The 22,238-nt window shown below is 37.8% G+C and overlaps 3 protein-coding genes across 4 annotated transcripts; 2 read left to right on the forward strand and 1 right to left on the reverse strand.

The window, feature by feature from the left end:
• The first annotated feature begins 940 nt into the window (after positions 1 to 940).
• Positions 941 to 5,370, forward strand: LOC137722686 (phosphoribosylaminoimidazole carboxylase, chloroplastic-like). Its single transcript, XM_068461747.1, has 16 exons — positions 941 to 1,258; positions 1,387 to 1,602; positions 1,708 to 1,819; positions 2,077 to 2,139; positions 2,257 to 2,395; positions 2,483 to 2,538; positions 2,682 to 2,755; positions 2,893 to 3,040; positions 3,176 to 3,349; positions 3,502 to 3,589; positions 3,677 to 3,793; positions 4,197 to 4,294; positions 4,396 to 4,513; positions 4,603 to 4,697; positions 4,888 to 4,994; positions 5,088 to 5,370. The coding sequence occupies exons 1-16, from the start codon at positions 1,032 to 1,034 to the stop codon at positions 5,179 to 5,181; spliced, it is 1,926 nt and encodes a 641-aa protein (XP_068317848.1). The 5' UTR covers positions 941 to 1,031; the 3' UTR covers positions 5,182 to 5,370.
• Positions 5,371 to 5,480: 110 nt separating this feature from the next.
• LOC137722685 (uncharacterized) lies at positions 5,481 to 9,067 on the reverse strand. The gene is made up of 10 exons (XM_068461746.1): positions 8,719 to 9,067; positions 8,000 to 8,041; positions 7,758 to 7,902; positions 7,442 to 7,671; positions 7,107 to 7,164; positions 6,871 to 6,948; positions 6,639 to 6,727; positions 6,439 to 6,520; positions 5,882 to 6,073; positions 5,481 to 5,789 (listed from the first exon to the last, which is right to left on the reverse strand). Exons 1-10 carry the CDS (start codon positions 8,895 to 8,897, stop codon positions 5,649 to 5,651), a joined length of 1,236 nt encoding a protein of 411 aa, XP_068317847.1. The 5' UTR covers positions 8,898 to 9,067; the 3' UTR covers positions 5,481 to 5,648.
• A 2,953-nt stretch (positions 9,068 to 12,020) lies between these two features.
• Positions 12,021 to 21,312, forward strand: LOC137722428 (myosin-9). Of its 2 annotated transcripts, XM_068461424.1 has the most exons (36): positions 12,021 to 12,143; positions 12,255 to 12,400; positions 12,488 to 12,644; positions 12,775 to 12,833; positions 12,980 to 13,139; positions 13,241 to 13,390; positions 13,477 to 13,613; positions 13,707 to 13,853; positions 13,954 to 14,055; positions 14,230 to 14,287; positions 14,398 to 14,499; positions 14,681 to 14,718; positions 14,930 to 15,056; positions 15,136 to 15,306; positions 15,476 to 15,607; positions 15,711 to 15,820; positions 15,927 to 15,987; positions 16,190 to 16,367; positions 16,484 to 16,689; positions 16,802 to 16,921; positions 17,151 to 17,249; positions 17,463 to 17,684; positions 17,891 to 18,030; positions 18,201 to 18,312; positions 18,389 to 18,436; positions 18,541 to 18,792; positions 18,897 to 19,052; positions 19,146 to 19,352; positions 19,459 to 19,602; positions 19,768 to 19,838; positions 19,938 to 20,037; positions 20,116 to 20,172; positions 20,289 to 20,345; positions 20,438 to 20,518; positions 20,655 to 20,737; positions 21,014 to 21,312. In XM_068461424.1, exons 1-36 carry the CDS (start codon positions 12,036 to 12,038, stop codon positions 21,135 to 21,137), a joined length of 4,422 nt encoding a protein of 1,473 aa, XP_068317525.1. In that variant the 5' UTR covers positions 12,021 to 12,035; the 3' UTR covers positions 21,138 to 21,312. The 2 variants fall into 2 exon arrangements, with proteins under 2 accessions (XP_068317525.1, XP_068317527.1); XM_068461426.1 differs by lacking the exon at positions 18,389 to 18,436 and having other exon boundaries at positions 18,201 to 18,316; positions 18,524 to 18,792.
• Positions 21,313 to 22,238: the final 926 nt, after the last annotated feature.

The following is a 22,238-nucleotide window of genomic DNA, read 5'->3' on the forward strand; positions in this document are numbered from 1 at the left end:
AGGCGGGAGAAGGTGTCGGGAGGGAAGGAGCCACGGAGGGAGAAGGACGGGAGGACAAAGCGACGGCATCGGAGGTGTGGAGATGCAGGAGGATGAAGCGACGGCGTTGAAGGACAGGAGGTGTAGAGGAGCTTGTTGTTGAGGTTGGCTTGGGATTTGAAGGACAGGAGGGCAACGGCGTCAGAGGAGGTTTGGAGGCGGCGGTGGGAATGGATTATCTGTGCTGGGTGGATGGCGTGCAGGAATGGAAGGGAAGGGAAGTGTGGAAGATGGGAAAATAAAAATATTTTAATAATAATAATATTATTATTTTTTTTATAAAGTCAGAGAATAAAAATAAAAATATTATTTTTTATTATTTTATAATAATAAAAATAATATTTTAATAAATTGACTAGGCTATTTTTTTTAGGGGTGGAGATGCTTTAGCCTATTACTATTCACTAGAGTATATTACTATTCACTTGAGTGGATAAATGCGCTGGGTGCTGGCGCGAAGTCTTAGGGGTGGAACTGCTCTTATATAGAACATATCACATTTTTCTGTATAAAATGTACCATTTGTTTTTATGTAAAATGAATTGTATAAAAATTACCAATTTTTTGTATGTAAAATGTCATTAATATAAGTAATGACAAATCATGGATTTTATTTAATATCTCATTAATACAAATAACTACAAATATCAAATTTTAATTTAAAAATTATAAGAACCTACATAGAAATGTATTATTGCATTAATTTCAAAGATTTCAATCAAAAATAAAAAACCACAGGGTTTTAATCAAATAACAAAAATGAATAGAGATAGCATCCAAAGTTACAAAAAAAAAAAAAAAAAAAAATTAACTAACGAGTAAGTGTGAGGGTCACGTGATTTAAGTAAAAGTCCGAGAGGTGGGGTCGCACTATTCTACCTAGCGTTATTCATCCCTTCGAAGGGAGCAAGAACGAGGAAGACAGAGAGAGAGAGAGTGTGGAGGGAGAAACGGAGAGCGCCGCCGTGAGGTTTCGGTTTTCTCTCTATACAATGTTCCAACAGAGCTCTGGCTGCTCCGACTCGCTCTTCGCTTCGCCGGAGTTTGGGTTTAGGCCGTGTTTGGCTGCGCCGAAAACGAAAAACGCATTCTCCTGCTCCATGGAAAAGCACAAGCTTTTCACTTCTTCTTCTTCTCTCTCGCTCAAGCAGCAACCCCAAACGAAGCGCAATCCTGTCCTGGCCTGTCGAGCATCACGTGACCCTCACGTGATTACTGGGTAAATGTTCCTTTCCCGAAATTCGTTTCAGTTTATGTAAAGCAACAATTTTTAACTAATTAGCGTTTGAGCGCTCGTGCATTGTATTTGAATAAATATGTAGAAAATTTGAATATTTTGTTGTGCAGGAAAGATGATGTAGCTGTTCATGGAGTTGCTGATGTAATTGTTGGTGTTCTTGGAGGAGGCCAACTGGGTCGGATGTTCTGCCAAGCGGCTTCGCGAATGGCGATTAAAGTGATGGTCTTGGACCCACAAGAGAACTGCCCGGCTAGTGAGCTTGCCCATTATCATATGGTTGGAAGTTTCGATGATAGCTCGATGGTCCAAGAGTTCGCAAAGAGGTGAAGATTCTATGTTCTTGTAATCCAATTTTGTGTTGTGTTGTGTTGTTTCGTGTAGTTGGAAATGATATGTATGGAGTGTAATCGTATTTGTGTGGTAATTAGATGTGGAGTGCTGACTGTGGAAATTGAGCATGTGGATGTGGAGACGTTAGAGAAGCTTGAGCAGCAAGGAGTGGATTGCCAACCCAAAGCCTCTACAATCAGAATAATTCAGGTTTGTCTATTCCTTTTGATGTTGCTTTTTATTTTTCATCACCGCGTTAATGCATATGAAAGTTAGTATGCTACAATAGTAATCCATTTGGACAGATCGGTTTATGTACAGAGTTTCGTTTTTCTTGAGGAACATTCACATTTAGTCATAAAATTTTATCCTTGTATTGACACGTTGCACTAACTCGACATTCCATTTATCGCTGCATTGTTATTTTGTAGTGTGCTAAGCGTTGGCTCATGTTTTGAATGTAACAGGATAAGTATGTCCAAAAGGTTCATTTTTCGAAGCATGATATTCCGCTTCCTGAATTCATGCAGGTTTGTTACTCATTTATCTATCTGATTGAAGTATTAGCATACGTGATTTTGTGAATTTGATTTCTATTAGAGAGTGCAAGATTATGTATTATTTACTGTAAAATGTGGCTAAGGCAGATAGATGATCTTGAAGGTGCCAAGAGAGCAGGGGACCTCTTTGGCTATCCTCTTATGATAAAAAGTAAAAGGTTAGCTTACGATGGACGTGGAAATGCTGTTGCTAAGAGTGAGGATGAGCTTTCTTCTGCTGTGGCTGGTAATATGTTCATCAAAATGGATTGTTATTGGCCTTGATTCAACTAGTTGAGGCTATGTGGTTTTTATAGTTCTAACTTTGTTCCAGCTCTTGGAGGGTTTGATCGTGGTTTATATGTTGAGAAATGGGCCCCATTTGTAAAGGTTGGTTTCTAAAAGTTACTATGAGACTATAAGCATTGTTTGATGATTTACAATGCCACACATTAATCCCCAACAAAATACAATGCTTCTGAGTGAGTTCATAAGAAAGAAACTTCCTTACATTTTTGGCAATGTAACTGTAGGAGCTGGCTGTTATTGTCGCAAGAGGAAGAGACAATTCTATCGTGTGCTACCCTGTTGTTGAAACAATACACAAGTAAGCTGTAGATTAAGTTTTGAACTATCTGTCAGCAGCCAATCTTTGATCTTAATTTGCTCCAATCTGTTTATTTAGACGATAATATGCACATAAAGCCGGATGAGTTCATGCATGTTTGGGGATCTGTTTTGTAGGGAAAACATTTGTCACATTGTAAAGGCTCCTGCTAACATGTCATGGAAGATCAGAAAGCTGGCCACTGATATTGCATCCAGAGCTGTTAGTTCATTAGAAGGTGCTGGTGTCTTTGCAGTTGAGTTGTTCTTGACAAAGGATGACCAGGTAGCAATCGACCTCTCTTTAACGACTTTGCATTATGGTTATTTATTCGTGATCAATTGATTGACGTATTGGAATTTTCTCTTTTAAAAGTCTACAGCATTCAACTAAGTTATGCATGTATTTACTTCTTGTCAGATTTTGCTAAATGAAGTAGCTCCTAGACCTCACAATAGCGGTCATCACACAATAGAGTCTTGCTGCACTTCACAGTATGAACAGCATTTGAGGGCTGTTGTTGGTCTTCCACTTGGTGATCCATCAATGAAAACTCCAGCTGCAATCATGTACAATTTACTTGGCGAAGATGAGGTGACGTTCTATTCAATTCTGTGCAGATCACCATCTGTTAGCACTTATTTTCTGATTTTAGTTCTAAACAATGTATAGTTATCACTGTGGTCATGAAAGATAAATCAGTTAATCAAATGCTGATGGCCGTCATGCCTCTTTTATGCATTCAGGGGGAACCTGGTTTCCTACTAGCTCAGCAGTTGATTGGAAGAGCATTGCGTACTCCAGGGGCCACTGTGCATTGGTATGATAAGCCAGGTTAGATTCTGCATATGTTCATATTACATCGTCTTGTTTATTTCGGAGTCATACTCAAGAATCACCTATATTTTTATACTGTGGCAGAAATGCGGAAGCAACGGAAGATGGGTCATATCACCATTGTTGGACCTTCCCTGGGAAATGCCGAAAAACTGCTAGAATCGATGCTAAATGAAGAAAGATTGGATAGTCAGTCTGCAGGTAGTTGTAGTAGAGTGGTTTCACATGATTACAGGTCCTATGTGGTTATATGCATTAACCTTAGGTGGCTTCCTTATTACATCCACTAGTAAATTTCAAAAAATCACAAATCATTATTGTGGAAAATTTATTGTAAATTTGGAAGGGTACAAGGGGAATGAAAATGGTTGAACTTTATAAAGAAGTCTAGGGCAAGAAAGGCAAGGCAACCACACTATCGGCAATATTGATCTTGTATATTTTGTGGTGATTCCCTTCCTTGTGCCCGTAGCTGCACCCCTTCGAAAGACCAAACCGTATAGATTCCATTTTCATTTCATTGTACTTCAATAGTCTTGGCAATTTTTGAAATCTTCGTTATCTTCAAATTGCGTTCATGTTGCTTTCTTTTTTCTGGATGCAGTCACACCGCGTGTTGGTATCGTAATGGGCTCTGATTCAGATCTTCCTGTTATGAAAGATGCTGCAAAGATTTTAAATATGTTTGGAGTACCCAATGAGGTTTGCTTCTCACATGTTACTGTTTGCTGTCAAATGATCACCTGTTGAATGCGAGCTATGCGTTTAAGTACTATATGATGTTAATGTGATATAATTTACAGGTGAGAATAGTTTCAGCACATCGAACTCCTGAATTGATGTATTCTTATGCCTTGTCTGCTCGGGAGAGAGGCATTCAGGTCATCATTGCTGGTGCTGGTGGTGCTGCTCACTTGCCAGGCAAGTCACATAAACTGTGCTTCAAACAAATTCGTCTAGTGCATTATACATTCTCTGGGGTTAATTGAAATAACGCGTGAGTTTTGCAGGCATGGTAGCTGCCCTCACTCCTTTGCCCGTTATCGGTGTCCCGGTGCGTGCTTCTACATTGGATGGAATCGATTCTCTTTTGTCCATCGTGCAGGTACATATTATTTCACACTGTTCTGCTTTTTCTCCTATAAAATTATGCTTTGTTTCATTTTTCACTTCATTGCTGCAGTTTTCTGTACTCTGTTTGACAAGAATGGTATGTGGGTTCGGTTCTGTTGTTGCGACTATTGAGGTCTTATGACTTATCAGGAAGTTATTTTGTATTTGTGTTGATTATGCAGATGCCGAGAGGGGTCCCAGTTGCAACAGTAGCTGTAAACAACTCCACCAACGCTGGTTTGCTGGCAGTTAGGATATTGGGTGTTTGTGATGCCGATCTAGTATCAAGGTTGGGTTCTGTCACTTGATAAACACGTCTGGAGATTAAATTTTTATGTTCGGTTGCCTGCATTTTCTAACGAGGTAGTTAACTCGAGTGCAGAATGTCCCAGTATCAAGAAAACACAAGGGACGAAGTTTTGACAAAGGCGGAGAAACTACAGAAAGATGGATGGGAGTTGTATTTGAATCCTTGAAGTCGAAGAGACAACAAACATCTGTTCAATTTTTGGAGTTTCACTTTCTCTTGAAGTCCACAGTTTCCTGAATATGCTATCCAACAAAGATGTGCAGGAAAAAAGTATCCGACAGCTGATCGACGCGCAGTAGAATGAATAGAAGCATGTTGTTGAGGACGGAATGTTTTTGCCTACGAAAATCGATTGAGGTCAAACCGGGAAAGAAGAAAGAGGAACAGACGACTCCGGCAGGGGGGCAGAAGAAGCCTTCTATTGATATGTTTATGTCAGCATAAGATATGTAAAACCGTGAAACATTCAAACTAATCGATTGGATTTGCATCTTTAATTGCCAAAATCACCATCCCACAGCAAAAAAAAAACACCGTTTCATTAAAAACACAGAGACCTACATGACAACAGAGACATTAAGGACTACATGCTTTAAACGGAACACGTTACTTGCATCAGATACACCAAAACCTTCACCAAGATAACAACGTGGGAAGTAGCAGCAACGGAAGCATTACTAACAAGCTGTACCGCACGAAGGAATCAACGTCTTCAATTTTATCAACTCGGTCATTTATAGTTTTCCACAATTGTCCGACAGCGCCTTGTTGATCCTGCAGCATTCATTGCTTGTAATCGTAACAGTGTATTAAAAATGCGAGGACAGAGATTTCTAGATAATCATAACGGGAATATAAAAGGGCACCTCATTTTTCAGGTCACTGATATGATCCTGTCTGTCTGAATCGGCCAAGACTCTTCTTTCGTTGTCATTGACGGATTGATCAAAGGGCATCTTGATTTCAGCTCTGCTTGAACTTGTTCTCGAAAGGGCTTTGTAAGCTGAATCAGTATGTATTGTTTCCATGACTGAACCGAAGAAGTTCGTCACAGCCACCTAGAGAGAGAGAGAGAGAGAGAGATTTAAAAAACACGTTTAGCCCTCTCTCATATTGCTTAGGACAAAACATTTATAAAACACGTTTTGATCCATGAAAAGGTCACGGAAAGTTTCATTAAGAATAAAACAAAAACATTTGATTTTTGTCTTACGATAAGAGACACGCCAAACAGTATTATAGTGGTACCAGTTGCAGGTACAAGTGCTTATATTCATAACAAGAGGGATTACTAAAAAAAGGAAATTTATCCGAGTGTTGCCAACCCAAAAAAAGTAAAGAAACCAACTTGTCAACTGAAAAAAGGTAATGCAAGCAACTTCAGTAGCTTCAGATTGAGAAGACAAGTCTAAAACTTCAATACCTCTTCCAGGTGTTGCTGGTATAGATCTGTTCGGTAGTATGCGGTTGACATCAACAAGCTTGGGTTATAGGAAGTGAAAAGACTGAAAAACAACAATCAAAGGCCACAATGAATTTTGACTTTTGAAATAAGTTACTTACACTACAAAAGTTCTGTAAAATTTAAAAGACATGAAACTTATTCAATGAGAAGAAATATACCTGCTCAATGAAGCATTATCGTACATATTTAGCCTCTCAAAGAACGCAAGGGTGTAAAAAGTAAAACGATCCACAACTGAAACACCGACCTGTATCAAGCAAACAATGTGATCATAATTAGATGAAAGTCAATAAGTGGTATCTAATACGTAGATCGAATATGAATCAAGAACATGGTATAGCATTCTCAGCCAAATGAACTTAAACATTTATGTCAAAAACTACAGCATACATCTGAGTCCAAGTGATGCGAGTATGAGTTCTCTCCTTTCATGCTACTTCCAATAGCCAAAACTCCAGGTGATTGAAGCTGTAAAACTCAAGAAATCAAATTTGATTTAGAATAGAAGCATGTAAATAGAACAATTTCATCACGGATTTTAAGTTCCAAAACAAATGCAATAGGATAATGCTAAAAAAATTAGATACGTTTTTTTCTGAGAACTTCCTAAGAGGCAGACCACAAACCTGATTAAAGAGAGTGGCAGCTTGGCAAGTGTCCACCATTATCAGCAACTCCTTGAATCTAAAATTTTGACAGATTATTATTCAGATGAATTCAGGAGTGCCCAGTAGGAACGATCACCAAAATGGATAACACAATACGTACAACAGAAAAAAAGTGCCCCAAACTACCTCAAATAGATAGTTTCATAAGAAATGTGAACTATTGTATAAAATGAAAGAACTAGATGTAATTTTGTCATCTTATAATCATCTTCTCATTGTTGCCAAGATTGGAATGCAGAAAAATTCTTCTACAAATGTCAAAGGAAACAGCGGTAGAGCTAACAACTTCTAACCTATGCTTTTCCTTCATCTGTTTAACTGCATCTGCTAAATCAGGACTCTGGAGCTCTTCTGAGTCTTGAAATTTTAAAAACTCATCTCCTCCATGTCCTGTCATATACAAAAGGATGTGGCTTCCTTCATCACTCAAAAGACGCTTAGATCTTGGAACAGCATTCTCATGGCGCCCAGTCAATACACGTAAAAAGTTTTCAACCGTCACTTCATAACCTCGATAATCCACCTAATACATTCCAATTGGCAAGTTATTCGGAAAAAAACATTTATTCAAACTAAAGTAAAAACCTAACCAGGATAAAGAAACCTTACCTCAACATTATCTCCATACAAGTTGAGTCTGTGGTTCTCGTTGTTAAAAACTTGAGCAGGGTACTTGTTTCTAGCATTACAGGCCATGTCATCAGCCAGCATGAGTATTATCCTCTCATCAGGTATTCCAAGGCGCTTAACCGTCCTGTAAATCAAAAGAAAAAGGTGCTAAAGTAACTATGACAGAAACGAAAAAAAATGACAGGCAATATGATCTAGGAGGAAAAGACCTGTGTTCTTACCGATACAGGGATAAAGTGTTGGCCATGTGTCGATAATTAAACCTGAAGAAAGGCATTGGGATAGATAAATCAAACTGGCATCGTGTAGAACTACGAAAGCCTGGAATAGGTTACAGCTCAAGACTCATCACGATGATTAAGAGAATTTAGCGGCATATATTGATCCTTTCAAATAAAACCCTTAAGATGAAAATAAGAAACACTTCAGCTTTCTTACTGCTCCTTAATGTAGCCAAGACAAATAATCGCATATCTCAATTCAGCTTTCAAAAATAACACTGAATAGGTGAATAGCAACAACTCAATTCAGATTGAAAATATGAAATGCTGAAACATTATGTGGGTTTTATACAAGTTCAAACCTATAGCGAACTCGAATGAATTCGAATAAGGTGCATTTATACATGTACAACCTGAAAATAGCTGTGTTTCACCTAGAACATAAACTCATCCGAAAACGAGAACTCAAAACGAAATGGTTATCAGAGGGGCTTTATTTTTCTGCATGATGGTACAAATAGAGCAATTAAGCTAGAAATTATATAAACAAGCATGTCCAAAAAACAAAAATTTATCATAAAAATTAAGTTGCCAGAATAGAAAGAAAACAAATTTCGGAAAAGGGTATCGTTAATCACCAAAAACTATGAAATGGGCACGATTTATTTTACACAATATATCAAAATTCAAGCTGAAAACAGCAAATTTGAATGATTTACCAGAATCGAGAGGTGCAGACCAGAACAGCCCAATTGTTAGTGTGCATAGTGGTCTCGGAAGAAGAAGAAGCAAATGCCATGGACTTGCCGACGGTGCTCGGGCCCAGAAGCAAAAACGCCGCCACCGCCACTGCCGCCGCCGCCATGGAGTTGAAGAAAGTGCGCATCTTGCAGCGCATGCTGGAAATGGAATTCTTATGAATTTTGGGTTAAAAAAGAAAAAAGCATAAATCTTTGCCTTGAGCTCGTATGTAATCAGAGACCCAAATCTGTTAATTGCAAAAAAGCCTCGCCATCTGAGTAATTATATGTTTGCCCCCCGGAGATCAGCGGTCAGCATCTCACTCTTTCTTCTTCCTACTCTGCTTTTTCCCATTTTCTTTCTCGGCCGGTTGACAAGTTAAAAACTTGACCCGCCAAACCGAAACCCAACAAACCCGGTCCGAGGATAAAAAAAGCCGATCCGCGAAAAACCCAAATTAAATTTTACAGACAATTACATCTTACGCTCTTTAATTTTTGAGAACTTTAATGAAAAGCTCTCAGTACTGTTCACCTAAACGAAAAACCACATTTTTATATTAAAAAGTCGATCCTAGTACTATTCACTTTACCTTTTATTTTTTCCTTACCGTTAAAACTTAAAGTTTTCAAGTTATTTTATTAGTTTTCCTCCAATTTTTATCGCAACACACATTGAGATTTTAAAATCGTATTAAATCATGAATTTTGGTTGTTTGCTTGACTTGTAAGTTACACCAATACCCTAACGACAGAATCCAGATTCTCACCGGATCATCTTTGTGAGGATTCTAGAGATTCATGAATCATATTCGTTCATCGTACATCGTACGGTCAGAAATTATTTTAAATATTTTTATTTAAAATTAAATACAAACAATATCTGACAAAAACTGACTACACGGTTTACGAATCCCTATGATCCTCATTAAAAGTATCCAGAGAGGATCCTGTTGGACAATGACATTATTGAGGTATTGGCTTATCTTCAATCGATGTTTCATGTTCCTAAATGACAACTACAATTGGGTTTTCAGCTACAAACGAGGTTTCAAGGCAATGTAGAAACAGAACGAGACCATGGAAAGCATTCGAAACAAGCTAAACCTACTATGCACCGACATGGTTGTTTACCTCATATCTGACACACGAGAGACGATACACGGTAAATACACATTAGATACAAATCAGATTTAACAAATACATATTTGACTGTCAAGATACGAGTATCCGACTTTTCGAATAAGAAGAAGATATCTTGGTCGTGACTCTTCAATTCAACAGGATGACACTCTTCTTAGTCTATAGCTCGCTGAATTATCATTTCCAACAAGAAAAATGTTTGAAAATCTATGTCGTATGATCCCTGCTAGTGACTTGAGTTTCATTTAGATTTTTCTTTTTACGGTTTTAAGGAGATGTTCATGTATATGTGTCAGACAATGATTTTATATTAAAGAGACAAGCAGTGTAATAATTTATGTATGATTGTGAACTTGTGATTAAAGTCATGTTACTAAGTAATTTTATGAAAAACAAACTTGTGCTTATGTTTCTTTTGTTTTACACAAAAAAATTAAGATGGACAAACTCAAATTTTTTCGTGCCAACGTTTACGCAAAAGAGAAAATAAGTTTGCGAAAATCATTTTCTAAACAAAAAACATATTGGACGAGAAAGAAAATCCAATCCGTCAAAATCAGAAAGACCACGATTTCGATCCAACGGCACAAACGAAGAGTAACAAATTCTTACAATAGATCCGGACACACAAGATTTGAACGTCCCTTGAACATGAAAGAAGAAATGTGACCGTTAAGGAATGAGAAAGAAGACTTGGTTAGCAGCCACTAATTGGCGCGAAAACAGCGGAAAGCGAAGCGAAACAAGAGGTCCTTGTGAAGAATGTCCACTCCCTCAATCCACTCGATCCACATTCACTTCCCACACACACAAAACACACAGCAATCACACGAACAAAACTTTCCCACCTCGCAAATCGATCCATTTCCGTCCCCCATTTCGGTTTTCCTTCACTTTCTTGCCAATTTCCCGGGAAAATGGAGCTTCCTGCGCGTTGATCCGACATCCCTGACCCCCATCAAGCTTGATTCGCGTTTCGTTGCGAAAGTTTGATGCTTTCGAGAAAAAGGGTCTCTTTTTCTTATGGTGTCTGGTGGAGAGGAACACTTATCTGCTGGAGCTGGGAGCTGATGGTTGTTTGTTGTCACCCGGCTCAAATGTTTGATGAAAGTGCCTAATGAATTGATGAGCTTTGGATTGGCAGCTTAAAAGGATAAAATGGTATGTTGGGTTTCGGTTGAATTTTCGTAAATTTGTGAAAGTTTTTTTTTTTCTTTTTCTTGCTTTAATTTGTAGACTAGATCAGGTTCCTTAAATTCAGGTTGAAATGTACATGCGGCCGAAAACTCGTTCCAGGGTATGAATGATTGTTACAGTTTAAGGAACTTCACTTTGGAGTTTTGCTGTATATCGAAATTGGGTTTGTTAATTACAAATGATTAAGTTTTGTTTTTCGGTCAAAGATATGATTTAGTGCTTGCAATACAAAGCGGAACAATCGTTTAGTGTGTGGGTTAGTGCTAGATTGTGGACAGACTGGGAATCTGTTGCTTCTTCTTGAGTGAAAGAAACTCGAATGACACAATTTATGAGACAACTCTGAGTGAAGCATTGAGCAAGAGAGACAAGTGCACTTACCATCACACTATGCTTTTGGTTGTGGGGATAGCTCACATAGTCCTCATAGATAAGCAACAGAAATAGAACAAAGGCGTTGGCCACATAATAATTTTTCCATTTAGTTTTTGCCAGAATCCATATAAAAACGATTCAAATTAGTCTTCGGAAATGGTTATTGGTGAAATTTATGTTTGTGATGGCACTTCATCTGCATAACTAATACTATTCATTCTCTTATATCTTTCGATAGGGAACGCCAGTGAATATCATTGTAGGTTCTCATGTCTGGGTTGAAGACCCAGAATTGGCTTGGATCGATGGACAGGTGTCGAAGATTACTGGACAGGAAGCTGAGATCGAGGGTAGCAATGGGAAGAAGGTGTAAATCCTTTTACTGATACATCAAAAACTAATTTTATCACAACTGCAGATCAACCATTTCATCAGAAATTATTTTTATGATTTGGTCTTCGAAATTTGCTTATTTTACAAAACTTTCTAGTATTACATTATTGTACTCTAATGAGATTCCCGTTCATTTTTTTGGTGCTATTAAGATGGTTGTCAAATTGGCAAAAATATATCCAAAAGATATGGAAGCTCCTGCTGCCGGAGTTGATGACATGACAAAGTTATCTTATCTGCATGAGCCTGGAGTTCTGCAGAATTTAAAAACTAGATACGAACTTAATGAAATCTATGTACGCATTCCTCCCTTCATCTTAAAATACTTACAGAGTTTTTATTCAAATCGGGAATTCTTACTCTCTGTAATCCTGCAATGATATATGTCTCCATTGCTATCATGATAGACATATACTGGAAATATCCTTATTGCCATTAACCCATTCCAAAGACTTCCCCATCTTTACGATGGTCACATGATGCAACAATACAAAGGAGCACCACTTGGAGAATTGAGCCCTCATGTTTTTGCAGTTGCAGATGTTGCATATAGGTTACTTTCAATCCTATTATATATGCTATATATTGCTCCGTATATCAATAAACCAAATATTTAAAGTTAATACTTTAAACAAATCAGGGCAATGATCAATGAGGGAAAAAGCAATTCAATTCTGGTCAGTGGTGAAAGTGGAGCAGGTAAAACTGAGACCACAAAAATGCTTATGCGGTACCTTGCATTTCTTGGTGGCCGGGCTGCAACTGAAGGACGGACAGTTGAACAGCAAGTTCTTGAAGTATGATTGTTATCATACCTTTGACTAGTGTCGATATTAAGCTTCACTCACTCGATATTATCTTCTTTATATCAAGCTCTATAAGTTTCTGATGCAATTCTTATGGAGCTTATTTCTTTTCTGAGTGCAGTCCAATCCAGTTCTTGAAGCATTTGGCAATGCCAAAACGGTTAGAAATAACAATTCTAGGTAAGACAATATCAAGTTATTACATGTTAGTGTCGAGTTTGTCTTAATTTCAGCAATTATTTTACTGGCATAAATTACTTTTCCCGAATTATTATCATGTTCTGATAAATTCACATCGGTATTCTCTTTGTTTGGTACTGGTGTAGTCGTTTTGGTAAGTTTGTTGAAATCCAATTTGATAAGCAAGGAAGAATCTCAGGAGCAGCCATTAGAACTTACCTTCTGGAACGGTCTCGTGTTTGCCAAATCTCTGATCCTGAACGGAACTACCATTGCTTCTACCTTCTTTGTGCTGCACCACAGGAGGTAAGATCCTGTAGGAACAGTGATTTCGATCAAGACAATCAAAGTATTGCTGCAAATTTCTGTTCTTGCAACTTCTTGCTAATATTTGTTGATCCTGACAGGAAATTGATAAATACAAGTTGGCAAATCCTAAATCATTTCGCTATCTTAACCAGTCACGCTGCTACGAACTGGTTGGTGTAAGTGATGCCCATGAATATCTTGCCACAAGGAGAGCTATGGATATTGTTGGGATAAGTGCGAAGGAGCAGGTACAGCCTGTTCTTAATACCATTTAAACATGGAACCTAGAAAGACCGTCGTCTCACACCCCCTTTTTTCTGTCCTTCTCTCTTAGGAAGCAATTTTTAGAGTAGTTGCTGCAATTCTTCATGTCGGAAATATTGAGTTTACCAAGGGCTCGGAAGTTGATTCATCAGTTCCAAAAGATGATAAAGCGAAGTTCCACCTCAAAATGACTGCAGAGCTTCTCATGTATTTATTCCTTCGTGCTATTGCCCCCGTAGTTTGTATTCCAGATTGTTCACTTTTCATATTGTTATAATAGTGATGATAACATTACCTCAGGTGCGACCCTGATGCACTGGAAGATGCATTATGCAAGCGTGTGATGATCACACCTGAAGAAGTTATCAAGAGAAGCCTTGATCCTCAAAGTGCAGCTATTAGCCGTGATGGTTTAGCAAAGACAATATATTCTCGATTGTTTGATTGGTTAGTCAAAATCATCAAATTTACACCTGGTTTATGAAAAGCATAACGTAGAGTAAGGATTAAATGCTGATGTGATGCTAAGCTATTTCTATCTATGCAGGTTGGTGGACAAAATTAATGTCTCAATTGGGCAAGATGCTAGCTCAAAATCGCTTATTGGGGTCCTTGATATCTATGGTTTTGAAAGTTTTAAGACCAATAGGTAACAACTATTAAATATAATACCATAGTTCGAGTACTCGCATATCTGTATATATGTGCATTCTGTGTCTTTTTGAGTAAAAGAGAAACTGAAAATGCACTAATGATGACATTTCATATCCCTTATGCATTGATGGTATTCCGCAACTTAATTTTAGCTTATCATCCTGTGCAGTTTTGAGCAGTTCTGTATTAACTTCACAAACGAGAAACTACAGCAACATTTCAATCAGGTAAAGCCTCAGATCATGTTGAATTCTTTAGCTTTCTCTACTTTTATCTTTTAGGTTATTATTATAACTAGTATTATTTTGTAAATTAAGTTTTTCCTGTATATTTTCAGCACGTCTTCAAGATGGAACAAGAAGAATACACAAAAGAGCAGATTGATTGGAGCTACATTGAGTTTGTCGATAATCAAGACGTTTTGGATCTTATTGAAAAGGTTATTCCTATTCCTTCATATACATCTACCTGCACAATCAGCCACCTATATGTATACTTATATAGTTATACACACACATTCAGATGATAATGACTTCTCGAATATTCATTATATTCGGTCATATTAGTCTACAATCAACGTTTTGCTTACAAGTTTTCACATATGATGTTTCCTTGCACAGAAACCTGGTGGAATAGTTGCTCTCCTTGATGAAGCTTGGTAAGCTATTATTCTTCTGCTGTGAAAGTTTTCTCGTTCTTCCTTAAATGCAATGCCGTCAATGTTTTCTTGAGTTCATTCCTCCAGTGTTAAGAATTTATTTCAGAAATAAAAATAAAAAGTTTCAGCCAATGGCAGATTGGACTTGTTTTCTTTCTTTTTTTTTCGTTCTTGCTAACTGCTTGTCTTTTCTTTTCTTTTCCTTTTCCAGCATGTTTCCAAAGTCGACCCATGAAACATTTGCAAATAAGATATACCAGACATTCAAAACTCATAAGCGCTTTATAAAGCCAAAATTGTCTCGCACGGATTTTACCATCGCTCATTATGCTGGAGAGGTAAATTAATTACGAAAGCAACTATTTCTGAAAGTATGATACTTATACATTTTGGATTTTAACTGGTAAACACTTGCAGGTCCTGTATCAGTCTGACCAGTTTTTGGATAAAAACAAAGACTACGTGGTTCCTGAACATCAAGACTTGTTGGGAGCTTCCAAATGTTCCTTTGTGGCAGGCCTTTTCCCTCCACTTCCAGAGGAGACAGCCAAATCTTCCAAGTTTTCTTCGATTGGTTCTCGTTTTAAGGTACTTTCATATTATTTTGGTGAGCATGAAGGTCAATTTAACCCTAGATAATCAACTATCAACCTAAAGCTACATGCAAGCTCTCGTGTGGTTTCTTTTATATTCTGCAATGTCAATTTGTGCAGCAAGGAATTGAAACTTTAATTTTTCTCTGTTTTAAATGGTGCAGCTTCAACTGCAATCGTTAATGGAGACCCTAAACTCTACAGAACCTCACTATATTAGATGTGTAAAGCCAAACAATCTTCTAAAACCAGCCGTATTTGAGAACGTGAACATTATGCAGCAACTGCGCTGTGGTGTAAGTAAAAAGTGTTCCTTTTCCCTTCTACCTTCTTAAGAAAATTAATTTTAATTTTATTTATGTTTTTTTTCCAGCTGCTGCTGACAGTTTCCCCTTGTAGGGTGTTTTAGAGGCAATCCGAATTAGTTGTGCTGGCTACCCTACTAGAAAACCATTTTTCGAATTCATAAACAGATTCGGACTTCTTGCACCAGAGGCCTTGGAAGGAAAGTAAGTATTATCTCCTAGGATTTTCCGTTAAAGGTTTACTTAATATCTCAACTTTCTGATTAAACTTGGTGGATCTGCATTATGAGCCTGTTTTACTTGTGTGCAGCTATGATGAAAAGGTTGTGTGCGCGAAGATACTCGAAAAGAAGGGTCTTAAAGGGTTTCAGGTAAAGTGAGGTGTTCCTTGCAGATTTGGAGGCCTCTAGTAATGTATATAATCGTTGTTTCACCTAGTATTTCCTCCAAACTTTATAACATGGACATAATCTGCAGTAGGACTGACGCTCATGCATATGGACGATATAGGTGTAAATATAGCTAATGGTCTTCATCCATTCACATACTAATCGTAGAGACTTTGTTTTGCAGATAGGTAAAACAAAGGTATTCCTAAGAGCTGGTCAGATGGCCGAGTTAGATGCACGAAGAACTGAAGTACTCAGTACTGCAGCTAAAACTATACAGCGGCGTGTACGAACCCATTATGCTAGGAAACGGTTTATTGCACTGCGACAGGCAACCGTAGTTCTGCAATCGATATGCAGAGGTGAGCCACATAAAAAATGTATTAGAACCAATGCAGTGCTACTGAATTCTTAGAGAGTATCTTAGCAGAAGGATGCAGCTAATTTGTTTCTATGTTTGTTTGGTATTAACTTGTAGGAAGCCTGGCTTGCAGAGTCTTCCACGGCATGCAAAAAGAGGCAGCTGCAGTGAAAATTCAGAAGCACCTACGTAAACACCAAGCCAGAAAAACTTACAACAAACTCCATGTCTCAGTTCTAGTTGTGCAAACAGGTTTAAGAGCAATGGCTGCTCGTAAAGAATTCAGATTTAAAAGGCAAAGCAAAGCAGCAATTATTCTTCAGGTTGCATACAAAATATCCTGCAAATTGCATGATTCATTTTATTATTTAACGACATGAAACTTTACTGATTTGCTATTGCCATTGCCAAAAAAAATGTACATGAAAACTGCAGGCGGTGTGGCGTTGTCATAGAGCTGCCAAATACTTTAAGAGGCTCAAGAGGGGTTCAATAGCTGCACAGACCCAAATGAGGGGGAAAATTGCAAGGCGGGAACTTAGGAAGCTCAAAATGGTAAGCATATATAGTTTTCGGTGAAACAATCATCAATCTATAGGGTAGTGACCAAGATGAAGGGGAATACATAAAATTTACTGTATAGAGGACGGAGCATATTTTCTTCCAAATACTGCAAATTATGGCCATAAATTGTATTATGTACACTTACCCCTTTCTAGCTGACATTTTAAAATCTTCTTCTTACGTATGTTTCTCTTTTTTCTTCCTCTCCAATTTTCCGCAGGCTGCAAGGGAAACAGGAGCACTTAAAGAAGCAAAAGATGCACTGGAAAAACGAGTGGAGGAACTAAATTGGCGACTACAGTTGGAAAAACGTTTAAGGGTAATTTCTATATCTTGCAGAGTATTTCTGTTTGGCAGAGAAAATGCTGTGTGGACATCTGATGAATACTTTCTTCATTTCATGTCCAACCGCCAAAAACTACTATGCTAATGCATTGATGTACTTTCCACGAATGCAGTGAAGTTCGTAGATTATAATTTAGGTATTTTATGCATAAAAAATTCATGCTAAATATTCGTGTCATGTTTGCAGACTGACCTAGAAGAAGCTAAAGCACAAGAGATAACGAAATTGCAGAATTCATTGCAAGAAACGCAGACCAAACTTGATGAATCAAATGCATTGATTGTGAAGGAACGAGAGGCTGCAAAGAAAGCTCTTGAAGAGGCACCTCCTGTGGTTCAGGAAACCCAAGTTATGGTTGAGGACACTGCAAAAGTTGAATCTCTAACTGCAGAAGTTGACAGTTTAAAGGTAAGAATGTTCCGTCCAATAAACAGCACCTATAACACTATGTCTCGCATAAGTCTCTGGTTGCAAGACTTTAACATGTTTCGGACTGTTCTGTCATGTGTCATCGTCATTTATTTGTTCATATATGCAGCGACAGATTTTGATCTTTTCATTTAGTTCTTCTTGACCTTGGATTTTCTCTACCTGACATTGTCCCGCCTCACCAGGCCTCTTTGGAGTCAGAGAAACAAAGAGCAGAAGAAAATGAAACTAAATATAATGAAGCTCAAACATCAGGCGAAGAACGATGCAAGAAATTAGAAGAAACGGAGAAAAAAGTTAGTCAGCTCCAGGAAAATTTGACCAGGTAATATGACACCTAAAGCATGAGTTTTCTGATGCTGAGCATCAAAATGCACGGTGTCTTATGTGCATTTGAGATGATAATTACAAAAATTGTAATTATTGGAGAGACATGAATTACCAACTCTAATTTTCGTGATGTGATTTACTGAAAATTTAAACTTTCTTGATTAGGCTAGAAGAGAAGCTTACCAATTTAGAATCAGAAAACCAAGTATTACGCCAACAAGCTGTGTCCATGACGCCTAATAAATTCCTTTCTGGACGGTCCAGGTCAATTATTCAGGTAATTTTCAATGCAAAATATGGATTTCTATAATGTTCAAACGCTTAAGATTTTCTTGTTGTTTGATAATTGGCAGAGGGCGGCTGAAAGTGGCCATATTCCAGGGGATGCAAAGACACCTCTGGTAAGTTTCCGTTGAGCTTCAAGTATTAACCTGCAAAAAAGGCAATGTGATGCAGTATTTTTTTACCTTTTCACTTATGCTAATGTCCCGATGAAATGGATCAGGATCTGCATAGTCCTTCAGTAAACCACAGGGAGTCGGAATTGGAGGATAAGCCACAGAAATCATTGAATGAAAAACAGCAAGAGAACCAGGAGTTGCTCATTCGATGTATCGCACAACATCTTGGCTTTGCTGGGAACAGGCCTATTGCTGCCTGCATCATATACAAATGCCTTCTGCAGTGGAGATCATTTGAAGTTGAGCGGACCAGCATTTTCGATAGGATTATTCAGACCATAGGGAATGCCATTGAGGTTTCGAAATCCCATCCTTTAACCCTTTTGGTATTTTGGTTTTCCGTTTATTCATTACACAAAACGAACCTCTTTTAACATGAATACTACCACTTGGAATTCAGACCCAGGATAACAACGATATCTTGGCCTATTGGTTATCCAATGCCTCAACACTTCTATTACTCCTCCAGCGCACACTAAAAGCAAGTGGTGCTGCTGGAATGGCACCCCAACGACGTCGATCATCATCAGCTACTTTGTTTGGAAGGATGACACAAGTAATTCATCGTCTCTTGGCAATATTGTATATTTGAATTCATAGATCTTCAATTCCTCGGTTGCTTCACATTTTTTCAATTGTTTTCCTCTAGAGTTTCCGTGGAGCCCCTCAAGGTGTCAATATCTCCTTAATAAATGGTGGAATGAGTGGCGGAGTGGATACTTTACGGCAAGTTGAAGCCAAGTACCCAGCTTTGCTTTTCAAACAGCAACTTACAGCATATGTAGAAAAGATTTATGGGATGATTCGAGATAATTTGAAGAAAGAGATTTCTCCATTGCTTGGATTGTGCATTCAGGTCCATTACATTGTTCATCTACAAACAAGAAAACAATTTACTGATAAAACAAATTTGTGCTTCCATGATTTTTCAAGAACGAGTACTAAATTTGTAACTTTAACAGGCACCAAGAACATCCCGGGCAAGCTTGGTTAAGGGATCATCGCGATCAGTTGGCAACACTGAGGCCCAGAGAGCTTTGATTGCTCACTGGCAAGGAATCGTTAAGAGCCTCGGAAACTTCTTAAATACTTTAAAAGCAAATTATGTTAGTACTCTTCTACCTCTCAATATATCGATCTTTGCAGACCACTCCCTCTGTTGGTTAAGTAAACTTCAAGAGAAGTTGATTGTTACCACAGATAATGATCATACTCGCTTGATTTTGCAACGATCTCCCTCTTTCTCATACACACAATGTTCCTTTCTACAGGTACCACCATTTTTAGTTCGTAAGGTGTTCACGCAAATATTCTCCTTCATCAATGTTCAGCTATTCAACAGGTATAAAGTCTAAGCTCAAATTTGAGGTTTCCTTGTTTGCATGCTATTTAGCACTAAAATTTTTCCTAATGTCTTCCATGTATTTTTCCATCTCCACAGTCTTCTATTAAGACGAGAATGCTGTTCGTTTAGCAATGGTGAATATGTTAAAGCTGGATTGGCTGAACTGGAGCATTGGTGCTATAAAGCAACAGATGAGGTACCTTGAATCTAATTCCTCTTTTAGCTGTGCGATAACTGTTATACCAACTGACTGACTAAATAAACGAAAATGCAGTATGCAGGATCAGCTTGGGATGAACTCAAGCATATTCGGCAGGCTATTGGATTCCTGGTATCGTTCATTTATCATATTCCATTTCGACTGCGAGTGTTTACCTTTGAAAATGATGAAACGCAAAAAATGAACAATTAGTGAAGTTGTCCTGAAATTTTATGCTTTCTATTCAGGTCATACATCAAAAACCGAAAAAGACGCTTGATGAAATAAGCCATGATCTATGCCCGGTAAGTGATGTGTATCTAAGGATACACTAAACATCTTTAAGTCTAGTAACCTCTCCCTTGAATCTCAGTTGACACAACTTGTACTTCAACAGGTCCTCAGTATACAGCAGCTATATCGTATCAGTACAATGTACTGGGATGACAAATATGGCACGCACAGCGTGTCCTCGGATGTAAGTTTTTATGGATGCCATTACTCAACTAGGTTCGAGTCATCTTCGTCACAAGACAGTAAAATAAATTAGAAACATAACAGCAAACATGCATCTACCAACTCACTCACACTTTTTTTTTCAACGGTTCATCTAGGTTATATCGAATATGAGAGTGCTGATGACAGAAGATTCCAACAACGCCGTCAGTAATTCTTTCCTGCTGGATGACGATTCCAGGTTATGACAACGTTTAAACATGTCTTGGCCGTTATACATCCTTTCTTTATTGACTCCTCCTCCTCTTTACATCCCGTTTCACTAGTTTTTCCTGTCAAACTGATATGTTCGTGTTCTTCTAAGATCTCGATTACTTGTTAATTCAGTATGCGTAAAATGAGACGTGCATCAAGCATGCATTGTTTCACAGTGCTTGTTATCATTCCTAAACATAGTTGTTTCCATTTTTACTTATAAATTCTGGCCATACGACTGACGCTAGCATTTACACTGCAGCATTCCATTTTCCGTTGATGACATATCAAAGTCGATGAAGCAAATAGACATCTCCGACATTGAACCACCTCCTCTCATCCACGAGAACTCAGGCTTTAGTTTCTTGTTGCCGCGCGCAGATTGAGTCTCGGTCTCTCTACGATGAGCCTGTAGCTGTTACTGTCAAGTAGTGGATTTCTTCACTCATGGGATACATTATGGGGTTGTGCATTGTTCATGAATCATCAATTCTTTGCCCCACAGATTTTCTTTTGGATCCCCACCAAATGTAAGTTGAATACGACAAACGTTTCTCCGACCCTAGCAAAGCAGGGAGTTGGCTTGGGATCGTCATTTTTTGTTGTAAAACTAGCTGATTTTAGGGAAAGAAATTAAAAGCTTAGTGCATTTTTTTTTTTTTCATTTAATTAATCAAAATTTTCAACCAAACTTTGTTATGGTAGTCAATAATCTCGTCCAAGAACTACATCATGAACTTATAATTTCAGTTTGAACGTCTTTCTGGTGAAGATAACGACCTGAAAAAATGAATGATTTACGCACGTCCTTTTTTCTTTACATGCTCTTTTTTTTTTCTAGCAAATGGATTGGACAAATCAAACGGAGTTCGGTACTAAAATCAAGAACTGTGCAGAAGATAAAAAATGATGTACGGAGATAACTCTCTTTTCGAGAAAAAAACTTCACTCTTGTGGGCGTGAAAACGACTCGTTAGCCATTGCGTGCTCCCATTTCATTGTACAAATATTTTTTAGTTGAATTCTTCAGGTTCTTCCTTTGTTGGTCAAATAACTTAGATCTTTGAACGTTGAACATTCAGATAAAAATTAATTAAAATATGTCGGCAAGTCTGACACTTCAAGCATCATGTGATTTTATAAATGGGAACTTGGAGACCCAAAAATTGGAAGATGAATGAACAAGAAATCTGAATATTATTGATCCAAATAAAGATGCTCCATGTCCTTATCCATCTAGAAATTTGTTTTCAATTGGCCATTGGAGATTGCCTTAAAGAAGGCATAAAACATTTTATTTTATTTAAATTATTTATTTAATGGGAATAGATCCGTATTTTTTTTACATTATTTTTTATATATGTTTTTGTGCGGCCTCATTCTGTAATATATTTTAACAATCTAAACCGCTTATCTTTTAGAACATCATTCATGAATCATCCTTACAAAAAATTAGATAAATCCAAAACAATTAAGACATTCATTTG

Source organism: Pyrus communis, chromosome 17 (assembly GCF_963583255.1).
Source record: "Pyrus communis chromosome 17, drPyrComm1.1, whole genome shotgun sequence".
NCBI lineage: Eukaryota > Viridiplantae > Streptophyta > Magnoliopsida > Rosales > Rosaceae > Pyrus > Pyrus communis.